This window comes from Dasypus novemcinctus, unplaced genomic scaffold (genome assembly GCF_030445035.2).
Source record: "Dasypus novemcinctus isolate mDasNov1 unplaced genomic scaffold, mDasNov1.1.hap2 H_5, whole genome shotgun sequence".
Classification (NCBI taxonomy): Eukaryota; Metazoa; Chordata; class Mammalia; order Cingulata; family Dasypodidae; genus Dasypus; species Dasypus novemcinctus.
Window position 1 is genome coordinate 183,027 of NW_026688142.1, and position 11,810 is coordinate 194,836.

The 11,810-nt window shown below is 52.7% G+C and overlaps 1 protein-coding gene and 1 long non-coding RNA gene across 14 annotated transcripts in view; one reads left to right on the forward strand and one right to left on the reverse strand.

Annotated features, from left to right (window-relative positions):
- Nucleotides 1–507: 507 nt before the first annotated feature.
- Nucleotides 508–11,810, reverse strand: part of LOC101424339 (probable E3 ubiquitin-protein ligase MARCHF10) — an 84,111-nt gene continuing 72,808 nt past the window's right edge. For 9 of the 13 annotated variants that reach the window (XM_058292500.2, XM_058292501.2, XM_058292499.2 and 6 more), the window contains 2 exons: nt 9,720–9,833; nt 508–962 (listed from right to left, as the gene is read on the reverse strand). In XM_058292500.2, coding sequence (XP_058148483.1) covers nt 696–962; nt 9,720–9,833 — 381 coding nt within the window. In that variant the 3' untranslated portion in view covers nt 508–695. Of the gene's footprint in view, nt 963–4,431; nt 4,475–9,719; nt 9,834–11,810 lie in introns of all 13 variants that reach the window. The other 4 variants (XM_058292508.2, XM_058292510.2, XM_058292509.2 and 1 more) reach the window with 2 other exon arrangements.
- LOC131277463 (uncharacterized) lies at nt 2,975–4,248 on the forward strand. The gene is made up of 2 exons (XR_009184634.1): nt 2,975–3,113; nt 4,029–4,248. It is a non-coding gene; the product is annotated as an uncharacterized lncRNA (long non-coding RNA).

An 11,810-nucleotide genomic window follows, 5' to 3' on the forward strand; every position in this document is an offset into this window, starting at 1 on the left:
CAGCCCCACGCAACTACTGATTTGCTTTTTGTCTCTATGCTTTTGCCTTTTCTAAAAACACATGGAATCTTACAAAGTGTAGTCTGTGTCTGGTTTTTCCCTTTGCATGTTTCTGACTGTATCGGTAATTTATTCCATCTTTTTTTTTTAAACCTATCTTTGTCTCTCACACACAAGCACACAACTGCACATACACACACTTCTTTTCCCACTAGACTGTCCCTGATCTTCACCTCAAGCTCACCTGACCTGGTCTTTGGGCCCAAGAAGAGCTATGAGCCCACAGGCAGTTGGAGAGAAGTGTGTATTCTGTCACTAACAGGTCCCAAGTGGGTATCTCAGGGCAGCTTGTGCCCACGGACCCAGGCTGTGTCATCTCTAGTAGTGGTGGGGGGGAGTGCAGTTAAGAGAAGTGGAGGTAGGGTGGGAACTGTGAGATGAGCTTCCTTCTCCCCAAGTGTGAGGCCCTGACTTGGTCCAAGAGAGTGAAACATTCACTAAAGGAAGCTGAGTGAATAAAGGCAGTTTACTGAATGCACGGCTCGATTCCACTCGGGGTGGAGTGAAGCCTGATCAGAGTGCCCTCACAGGAGGATCCCAGGCCACCAGGCCTGCCAGGGCCGCTGGGTCCCCCTGGGCTTCTGGGCTTCTGGGCAGGAGCAGGGCAGCCCGCTGGGGGCCCAACAAGCCCAGGCTCATGCTGTCTGGGACTGCACAGGTCTCTGTGGCTGCCCTAGATGCCCAAGCTGGACCCCACAGAGAGCGGTATAAGGTGAAGCGGTAACTGTGAACATACCAGTTGCAGTTTCAGTAAAGAAAAGGAAGAAGGGAGGCACGGGGGACATAGAAAAGGCCGCTGGGTAGAGAGGTCTGCGCTGAGCTCCATGACCAGCCTCCTCGCTAGACGACCCGGCTGTTGCTTTGATAAATGGTGTTTTCATTTCCATCTCCCAACTCGGAATCTGCAAAGCAAAAAGCTCTTTCAGGCTGTAGAGCCTTATAGACTGTGGGAGCCGTCGTGGAGCAGCACGGCCAGCCCCTGCCCCCGGCCCGGCCCCACACCTGGCTACAGTGCCTAGAGCAGCCTGGGGACCAGACCCCCACCGTCGGGGGCTGAGGAATCCCCGGATTGCCCACTGGGGTTCCAGCCTGGCACAGGCAGCTGGACTGGAAGCCCCTCAAAGAAAGCATCTCCATCATCTCTGCAATCCCACACAGTCTGGTGCAAAAACTGCCTCCAAGTGTGTGTTAGCCAAAGTTTGTAGGTTAAATAGCCCCCTCTTCAGAATAATGCACACACACAACCCCCCACCTCCTACCTTGGCAGGGAGGGGGACTGACCTAGGATTTTAAGAAGTCTTTCAGGGAACAAATGGATGGAGGCAGAGGGACATGTGATGGGAGGGGGAAGAGCAATGAGGCAGTGGATGGCAGTCGAGTAGAGGAGCTGGAGCTGGGTTCATCTTTTATTTTTTTGGGAGGGGGGGAAACTCTTGTTCTGAATATATTTCTTTTCCCATTAGCTTAAGTGGGTACTTCCTAACTATTTAGAAACAGTTTCTGGAGAGCAGGTGTAGTTCAGTGGTTAAGAGCCTGCTTCCCATGTAAGAGGTCATGGGTTCAATCCCTGGTACCTCTTAAAAAAATAAAACAGGAAGTTTCTGGCTGGTGAAGAAGGGCAGGGAACAGGGGCTGCTGACAGCCTCCAGCCTTTCGCAGACCCTCAGCTTCTACCTTTGGCTTCAAGAAAGCCCCAGCCCCACAAGCTCCCCTGGGCCCTCCCCACTGTTTTCTTTCCCCCAAAGCCTGGCTGCCCTGACTTGTGCGGAGAAGGAGGTGCTCTGACCCAGGGTTTGGCCTGAGGGCCTCACCTGCCCTGCTCCTGTCTGCACCTGCCCTGCTGCTGGAGGTGTCCTTCTTCTCCCTCAGGCTTGGCTGTGGTGACAGTCATTTGCGCCAGCTGGGAAGCAGCTGTCAGGGCTGGGTCACGGAGCCACTTGACAAGTGGTCAGGCACACCCCCCCAGGGACTTGGGGCATTTCTGTGGAGCCTTGGTCCCCAGGAGAGGAGAGGCTGCCCAGGGAGCAGGTCGGCAGGGCCACCACAGAGCCAGAGAGGCCGGCAGGGATTCCGCCTGGAGGCCCTGACGTTCTGCCTCCCTCGTCCCTGTTTCCTGAGCCCAGCGAGGGCAGCAGGTCGCTGTGACTCGGTTCTGGCAGCCCATCTCAACAAGCGCTGCCAGCCGGGGGAGCCAGGCTAGGCTGCCAGGGGACCAAGACGGTGCGCCGTGGGCGGGCGGGGCGCGTGCGGCGCTGCCTCTGGCTGGGCTGGCGCAGGCCTTGATGGTGGCTCTGGCAGGAGGCCAGCATGTCGGTCAGTCCCTCTGCAGGGGGCCCTCCTCAGCCTCCGCTGTACCCACCCGGGCCTGCCGGGGGTGCGGGCCGGGCTGGGAGCACTGGGCCTGTATTTCCAGGGGAGGGCTGGGTGCCCCGCTTTGGGCTGGGGATGAAGGTCTCAGAAGTGGTCCCGGCTCCCAGAAAAGGGATGGCAAATGAGTGGTTACCATCAAGCAACAGGCCCGTGTGCCACGTAGCAGCACGGGAGGCAGCAGCGGTGCAGGGTCCTTCCCTCACCGAAGCCGCCAATTCCCTCTTAAGAACCACCCAGGGAGTGCTCTTCCCCTGCACCCCGGAATCGCCCGGGCTTTGGGGCCACGGGGCCTCCATTCCCTCCCGGAGCCCGGGCTCAAGGCCTCTGGGAAAAAAGGCTCCGTCTTGCTCAGGACGGGGGCAGCTGGCGCGGCAACGGCCCGCCTGGGCACTAGGGGTCGCCGCCGCCCGCCGAACGCCCGGGCGAGCCCCGCCGCTGCAGGTTTCCAGAGCAGGGAAGGGCCGGGGCAACCCCGGGGGAGGGGTGAGGGGGAGGGGGGTGGCTGGGGCACGGCCAGGAGCGCCCCGCCCGGAGCCCCTGGTGACCCGAGTCCTCCGCTGGGGCCCCGCGCCTGGGGTCGGCTCGCTGTCGCGCCCTTCCCCGAGCCGGAGGCCAAGATTGGGACGTGCGAGGCGGTTGGCAGCGCTGAGCGACTGGGTCGGGGTGCAGAGGCGTTTTAACCGGTGAGAGGCGAGCCTCGAAGGTCTGTTAGAGACCTCGCCAGCCCCCCTTCCCGCGGCCGGAGGCGGGGAACAGCAGCTGTGCCGGGGAATCTGGGGAGCTCCTGGAGCACCCCCGGGTCCTCGCGAGGGCACGGGGGGGGGGGGGGGGCGCTGGGCCCTTACCCGGCTGGGCTGGGCACACGCGGTCGTGCCCAGGACGGGGACGCTGTAGGTCCTTTTGTGAACTGTCTCTGAAAATGATCCTTCCCGCCCCGGCCGCCCCCCCCCCCCCCACCCGGGGTTCTCAGACTGCCATGCCCTGAATAATAAATTGGGTTCTCAGGGGCATAATCTGAGCCCCACCCAGTGATGATTTGAGCTGGTTCAGCATCTCCTCCAGCAGGTCTACTGGGGGGGGGGGCGGGGGGAGGGGTCCCTAAAGCTTAAAGGTGACTGACTGCAACAGGCTGACCCGGCTCAAATGCGGGGCCCCATCCTGTCGTCTGAATTGGAATCTCTTGGAGGATCCCAGGAATCTGTATTTTTGATGAGGTTCCCCATAGGGGAACCACTGTCCTAAACCCTTGGGGACAAGGCAGTTGCAAAATCCACCAGAAGAGCCTTTGGGAGTAGATTGTTACATCCTCCTCAATTCACTGCCATGTTTATTCTCTCCTCTACTGAAGGAGAAGTTCTTCCTGAGTCTGACTGCAAGCTCGCCTGCTTTCATTAAGCACATTTTCTCCACTCGGGTTTTCTGTGAGGATAGTGAACAGGAGGAGACTTTCCTCCAGCCTCCTTTGAGGGGCATCTCTCAGAACTGTTTTCCTTGTTCAACCTCTGGATCCAGCAAACTCACTTGATAGGGCCGAGTGGTGAGAAAATCCAATAAAACCTCTGGCTTGAAAATGTATTTGTCTCCTAATGGCTAAACAGCCCCCATCCAGGGTTTGGAAAGGAAAAACCCAGAGGACCCGGGCAGTAAAAAAACCTGAAGGGCTCACCACGTACTGGACTCTGGAGAATCCGGGCAAAGAAAAGGAAAAAACCAAGCAGCAAGTCATCTTACGCCTGCTGATACCCTCTTCCCCTTTGTCAGCCCTTTTCCTTGCTTTCAGGATGAATTAAAATTCTTATCTGCTCTGCATTCAGCATACTTGGACTGGCCTTCCTGATTGTTTTCTGCGGCTAGAGTTTCCCAAGCTTTCTGGGGTTATATTTGCCTCTGGGTGGTGGCCATTACTTCCTTCCACCGTCTTAGGTCCAATACAGTAACAGAAAAAAAAAAAAGCAAATTAACAAACACCCTCAAAAGGGCCAGACTGACCCCCAAACCTACTTTCATTTTCTTCCGGTCTGGGTTGTGGGTAATTTCTTGACAACTATGAGAAAGAAGACAATGAGAAATGAATTGTTTTCCAATACAACTGTGAACAGACGTATAATTCTCTAGTTTCGGGAATGTTCTAGGTGTCCTTTACATCACCTTAAAGGGACAGGGAGAGTGGGCATAGGGGCTGAGGACAATGTTGATACTCGGCATGGGCAGGGCTTAGTTTAGTTGTAAAGACAGCTGCAGCGATCACCCAGGTCACCTTCGCTGTTCAGGGCTTCTAAATTTGGCAGTGTGGACAGACTTGCTTCCTTTCGGCAATTGATCTGAATAGCAGAATCCCATTCGGACTAGGGAATCACATTTACAGGCCTTGGGGGTGAAGGCCGTGTTAATTGGCCACTTGCCTCACCACTGGCTTTTAAACAATCAGTTGTATTCTCTGCCCGGCAGGAAGCAGCAGGCCCATCAAGGCCCTGGGCTCCCTCTTTGTTCTGACTTTATGGCATTTTATGCCACAATAAGAAACACTGTGTACTCCGCGGGAGCCCATTGTGCCAGGCCACTAGGGTGTGGGATCTGTGAAGGAGGGATGGGGCGCTCTTCCCCTGAGAAGAGGGGCTTTGTGACAGGCTGGAGACCAAACAAGGGGTGGTGGACCCTGTTACTGGGGCAACTGCTTGGGCAGGAGGCAGCTTTAGTCCCTGAGCCCCTTTCTAGCCCCTTTCGTGCCCCTGGGGCAGGGAGGCTGGTGTGGGGGTTGGAATTTCTTCTAGAGTTGCAGGTATCATTACCTGGTAAATAATACCTCAGGACTCTGGTAACTGCTGCCTTCATGTCTCTGGGCTGCGGAGATGATCTCAGCCTGCTCTAGACTGAGCTGCTGGCCGGGGCCAGGTGATAGTATCTAACCACCTCTCCGCACTCCACCAGGAAACTTCATCTTGGTGAGTACTGGAAACTTTCCCAACTGTGGTCCAAGCCTGGGCTTCCCATAGTTTGGATACATTTGGTGTGACATGGTGTGAATGGGGAGGGGGTATAGAGAAAGTCACACAATCCTACTCTGAATGTACCAGTAGGATTTGGAAGCTATTTCAAGACCCAATTTGCATCCCATGCCAGCGACTGCACTCCCTACCCCTCCACCTAACCAGAAGTGTCCACCATTACCAGCACACCTGGGCAGAAGGCCAACAGGGGCGCCAAGTCCAGGCGACTGGACACTAATTCAGGGAAGGCCCTTTGCCTTTTAGCTCTGTGACTGGGATTCTTTCTACTGATAATTAGGCACCAGGGAGTCTGGGGGTTTGCCCTGGGCAGGCAGGGTGGGGTCTCAGGGTACGGGTACATTTCATTGAGGGGAACAGGGAGTGTGGTAGAGACAAGACCTATGGCTCAGAGGAAGCCCAGGCCAGAGGGTCTTGGGAGAGCAGGCCCTGACTAATGGAGTATCCACATGGGCGCTGAAAGGGACAGAGGGAGGCACCTTCATAAGGCCAGCCTTCTGTCTCTGTCAGACTAAAGGTTGAGCCAGGTGGGGTCAGCTGAGGCTGGTGGGGTCCTAAGTTCTCTGGAGGTGCTCCCACCATGAAAATTTGAAGCAAGAAAGGCCAGCTGTCCACTGGGTGCTTGCAGAGATTAACGTTCAATGCCTTCCTTTGGCTGTACCTCAACCCCGTGCCCATCCCAAGTTGGCCTGTTCTTCCCATCTCCAGTGCTCCCCACATGGGTCCCCTTACCCTGTATCACTCCAACAGCCTCCCAGCTGTTCTCTGCTTCCCCCTCCAGCCTACCCTCCACATGGCTGCCTGAGCTATCTTTCAAAAATGGGACTCTCCTGACCAGTCCGGGGCTCTCGATCACCTGTTGGAGAGTCCAGACAAACCCTTCATATCCTGGTCCCTTCCTATGCCTACAGGCTCACTGCCTGCCAGGCCCTGGCCACACTCTGCTCCCTGACTTGTCCCAAGCACGCCAGGCCTTTTCATGTCTCTGAGCCTCTAAGTGTGTGCTTCCCACTGCACAGAGTTCCTTTCCTTCCCAACCAACCCTGTCTATCTGTAAACTCTCCCAGATTCAGTTCAAACATCATCTCCTCCCTTGATCAGGCGAGTGTTAATGGAAGCAGGTTGGCCACCAGGCTCCCAAAACAGCGGGAAGATTGGTAGCAAAGAGTACAACCAAATTACAGAAAAAGCAAGGCCCAGAAGCATTGGCTTTTGTCCCTGAGGCCCCTGCCTAGAGAAGGAGAGGGAGGAGGGGTTCATTGCTAACTCTGCTCTATGTTTCTCTGTATCTGGCTCCACCATCTATGATAATACACAGCACATTCTTGGTTACATGATGGTTCTCTATTCACTCAAATCCTTGTAGGCAAGGAGTGTCTTAATCAACCAGCATCTAGTTTAGAAGCTAGCACATAGTAGGCACACAGTAAATCTTGAAATAAATGAATATACCTTGAGCTTTACTGAGAATACTTTACTGAGAATACTTCCTCTCCACAAATTTGTCCTATTACTTTTTCCAAACATAAATCAAGACTTGCCTCCTTGAAAGATTAGGTTCTGATTCATTAGTTCATCAATTTGTGCACCAAAAAGTCACTGAACACCTACTATGTGCCAGGCATTTTCTAGATACCAGAGGACTGTGGGGTACAAAAGGACTGTGCCCAAGGAGTTAAGAACAACCCCCGTTCCCACCCCATGCAGGCCACGTCCTTCTTTGGCAGTTGTTGGGCACTTTTGCAATCACTTGCTGCTCTGAGCACCCACAGTACCTGAGACCTAGTCAACAGTCATGTAGGACTCATCGTGTGCCCAACATAAGAGAAAAGTATTAAAGTCCTGGCTGTGCTTTTAAATAGCTCTCAGCCTCACTGGGGAGACAAATCGCTTGCTTTTGGAATCCTGGAAACCTCAGGAAGCTTCAGCCAGAGAAGATCTTATGTTGTTAATTTCACTGTTCTCTTGCCCAAGTGCCACTTTCCAACTTTCCTGGTTTTGTAAATATGTGAGTCTCTTCTCCCAGCTTAATCATAAGTTCCTCAAAGAAAGGAGAAAAAATGGCATCATCATCACTTCCCCTGATCCTCATCTCAGCACGTGGTAGAGAGCAGTGCATGAATGAATGAATGAATGAATGATTATTATCATCATTAACAAGCATTTATTACTGGAACTCTTAATTAGATACAACCAAGAAGCCCCATGTGAGTGTTCTGGTAGGTAAAGAAGAGTCAAGGAGAGTTTCTCTCCCAACTGAGGGTCTCTATTTTGCTAAATGTTACCCTCAGATTCTGAGCATATCCTACAAGAAAATTCTGAGACTTGAATCAAGAAGAGTGTAACTTTGCCAAGAGCCATTTCGTTTCCTACCTGTGTGCCTCTTAGCTGGTTATTTGCAATGGTTCTTGCTCGGTGGTTGAAGTGGGCAAGATCTATTTTAGGGTTTTTGAAATTACATGGAAGGTTGTGGTGAGAGAAGAGTGCTGCCCGACCCTTTTCTGCTTCCTTCCGCTCTGGTTTCTAGTTTGCTCCCAAGTGTAACCTACTCTTTCTCTGGGACAGTTTTACTAGGAAGCCAGAAACCAATGCTTCAGGGCCTTGGTTTCAATCCATTGGGTTGGACTGTTTGTTGTCTTCTCGTGTTTGCTTATGTTGCTCGGTGACATTGGGGCCATCTGTAAGCTAAATCAACCACAATGCTTTGAAGCTCAATGTGCAATAAAAAGTTCATTAAAAAAGATGTGGAATCATGAAAATGAGGTTACAGAAATGTTAACAAAGGATCATTTCCTGCTTCCTGTACTTTTCTTTCTTTAAATGTATTTCTATGAGGAGTTTATGTCACCATTAGGACCATAGAAGAGGTAAGGAAGGACAAGCCCAGGTCAAAAAGAGGGTGAGATTCCTGAGAAGATATCTTGGCTAAGACCCAGTCTGTTTTCTTAATTGTGAGCATAGGGTCTAAGGGGAGAATTTAAGCCAGAAATCATGTAGGGACAAACCTAGGACAAACGCAAGGTTTGAACCCAGCCTTTTTAATAGGTTGACTCTAAATAGACTGCAACAGCCCCCTGTCATGCAGGGTCTGCTGCTGTGTAAAGAACATTTGGAATCAGTGGATGGCAACCCCCAGGCAGGGACTGGTGCCAGCAGATAAAGGAAAGAGAAAGAGAGTGAGGAGAAGAGGAAGAAGAAGAAGAAAGAGAAGGAGTGAAGATAGAGCTATATGGAGTGGGGTGGCAAGGACCACTAAAACTGCCTCATGGCTGCTTTGGTGGCTTGGCTGTCCGCTGTCACACTGGCTCACTTTCCAGTCATGACCTTCTAATATGAGCGGAGGTCAAGTTCCAAGCCTCAAGAAGTGTTCTGATCCAAACAACTAAAAACCTCCCAGCTCCTGACCTGACCAAGGCAGGGCCTGGCAGTGCTCTCTCCTGGCATGGCCACAGAGAGGCATTTAATGAAGAGGGAAGTCCCTTGGGGCTCAAGGTTCTGACATGACAAAGACCAAGTATATGAGGACACTTCAGAGGTCAGCCAGTCCAGTATCTTCTTTTTCCATGGGAATGATTCCGTGAGGGTTGTGGACTTTGCCACAGGCAGGCAACAGTGAGGAGTAGGGCCAGGATTTCCTGCTATACTATGCAGCCTCCCGGGGCCCTCAGATCTCGTTACAGGAAGGGCAGCCACAGATGATCACTCCACGCAAGCACGTGGACACTTTTCTAACAGCAAACACTAGTACCACGAACGCCTTCACTTCTTGGCAGCGTGTCTCCTCCAGCCGGCATGCACACCCCAGCATGCATACGCTGGCATAATGTACTCTGGACTCCAAAGCAAAATACGCAGAGGCCCCTCTTACGGTCTCATTGCTATTAATATTTAAACAACTCTTCCTCGAGAAAGGTGCCTGGTTTCCATGGACTCTTCCTGCTTGGCAGTGGGCATGCCCAAACCTAATGCTTGCTCAGTCCCAGCATTCTTGCTGGCCTCTATTTTGGGGGGCAAATATCCCTGGAGACCCACTTACTTATACAACCAGTGATGATCATTTAATTACCACTCATGTTTAATAGTAAGCAATTATGTAATTATCATTTACTTTTCAGCCAGAGGGTCACTGTCTATAAGCCGCAGCTGCTAAGTCTTAGTGCTAACAATGACAGCCCCATATCCCACCAAGTGACCGTGAGAACCTCAACAGATTGCACATGCGACAAACAACACTGCAAGGGTTTCAGGACTGCCATGGGAGGGCCACGTTAGAGCCAGTCTTACCCTCTCTCTTGTGACCCGACTGTAGTTGAGTCTCATGAGTTCTGCAAACCTCTGTTCATAGAGGTGAAGTAGCAGCACCAGGTACAAGCCCGAATTCATCAGCTCATTTTGTGCCTAAATAAGGAAAAGGAAGCTCTTAAGTTCAGCTTGAAAATATTCATGATTTAAATCATAGGGTGGAGGGTGACAAGACTGAGAGGTGTTAAGAAATGGGACAGAGGAAGCGGATTTGAGCGTCCGCCTACGACATGGGAGATCCAGGGTTCAAACCCAGGGCCTCCTGACCTGTGTGATGAAGCTGGCCCATGCGCAGCACTGATGCGCGCAAGGAGTGCCACACCATGCAGGGGCGTCCCCCGTGTAGGGGAGCCCTATGCGCAAGGAGTGCGCCCTGTAAGGAGAGCCACCCAGCACGAAAAAAGTGCAGCCTGCCCAGGAATGGTGCCGCCCACACGGAGAGCTGATGCAGCAAGATGACGCAACAAAAAGAAACACAGATTCCCGTGCCACTGACAAGAATCCAAGCAGACACAGAAGAACACACAGCGAATGGACACAGCGAGCAGACAACTGGGGGGGGGGGGTGGCGGGGACAGGGAAGGGAGAGAAATAAAAAATAAATCTTTAAAAAAAGAAAAAGAAAAAGAAAAAAAAAGAAATGGGACAGGAGCCCAAGCCCCAAGGCAAGGCCTGTCCTGGGGGGCAACCATCCTGGAATGTTTTACTCCCAGAGGAGGACGCTCTGTAAAAGCTCCAGATCCCAGGCTCAGCGCCATTCCGTAACACTGAGGGAGCAGTTACACGTAGAAAGTCTAGTGCTGGGTGCTGTGGGGAACAGAGGGCAACAAGTTGTGCGACTGCTCGCTGGGACCCCATCACCTGATGTGGGAGGGAGTTTGTTCATGACCAGCCAGGGCAAGCGGGACGTGTCAAGGGCTACAGCGGAGAAGCCAAGGGGAAGAAAGAGATTGGTTGAGTGTGGGGCAAGGCTTCTCGGGGGGGAGGGGGCCTTTGAGCGGTCCCTTCCAGGCTGGAAGAGGCTTTAGTGGGTGGCTGTGAGGGGAACTAAGGGCCTTTCAGGCAGAGGCACTGAATACCAGCAAAGGGCTAGGGAAGGAGACAGCGGAGAGTTTTGCATGAGATTCCCTATGCACTGGAGTATGTGGGGAGAGTGGAGTATATGGGGAAGGTATTGGTTTTGGATTAAAGACGCTTTTTTCGGCATGGGCTGGCGAGATGGTGAGGTGGGGACCATCTTGAGCAGAACTGAGGAGTCTGAATGTCACGCAGTGTGTAACGTGGAGCTACTGGCATCTTGAGCAGAGGTGTAAATGCAAGGAGACCGCTGTCTTAGGAGGGCAGCCAGCTTTCAGTAGGAGAATCTGGTATAACAGTTACCACAGGGGTGCTTTATTTTCCCAGATCCCTTGTTTACCCAGAGAATGGGCCCCAGACCTTAGCTCTGGAAGATTCTTCCTTTGGAATTGGGCTGAATGCTGGTCTCCCCTCAGGGTCACCCTCTCCTGCTGGTCTGTATGATTTAGTCCTCAGGGAGCATTCTGCCCTGGCAGGGGCGGCCACCCAGGCCTCAGGGCCCTTGCTCAAGCTTCTGGTTTGGTCTGTGGACTTGCTTTCATGCATCTATTTTGAATGCCCCCTCCCACCTTTCTGCCAGGCTGTGTCCATAACTTCCAGTCACAGACTTCACCTCCTTGGGGAAGCTTCCTGAGGAGCCTTACCCACCTCCATCATCGCCTCACTCCAGGACTCCTGAGCTTTTGTCTTTATTTGTACACCGTATTTTTATTTGTATATTGTATCTTGTACTTGTTAAAGTTTCTCCTTTTTCCTGAGGGATGGATTGAGTTTAATTTTTTGTGCATCTTCCCAGCAGCATCACCGGTGCTCAGAGCAGGTGTGTGACACAGGAGGGATGTGGCCATCTGGCTGGCCCCGGCTCCTCTGCCCTCGCTCTTTTGGCTGTGCTGTTAGGCCTCAGCCTTTGGACCTTTCACAGACTATGTGCTTCAGTGAATTAGCAGCATTAGTAGTGCCTCCTCCCCCTCTGCAGGGCATCTGTGCTCATGCCAA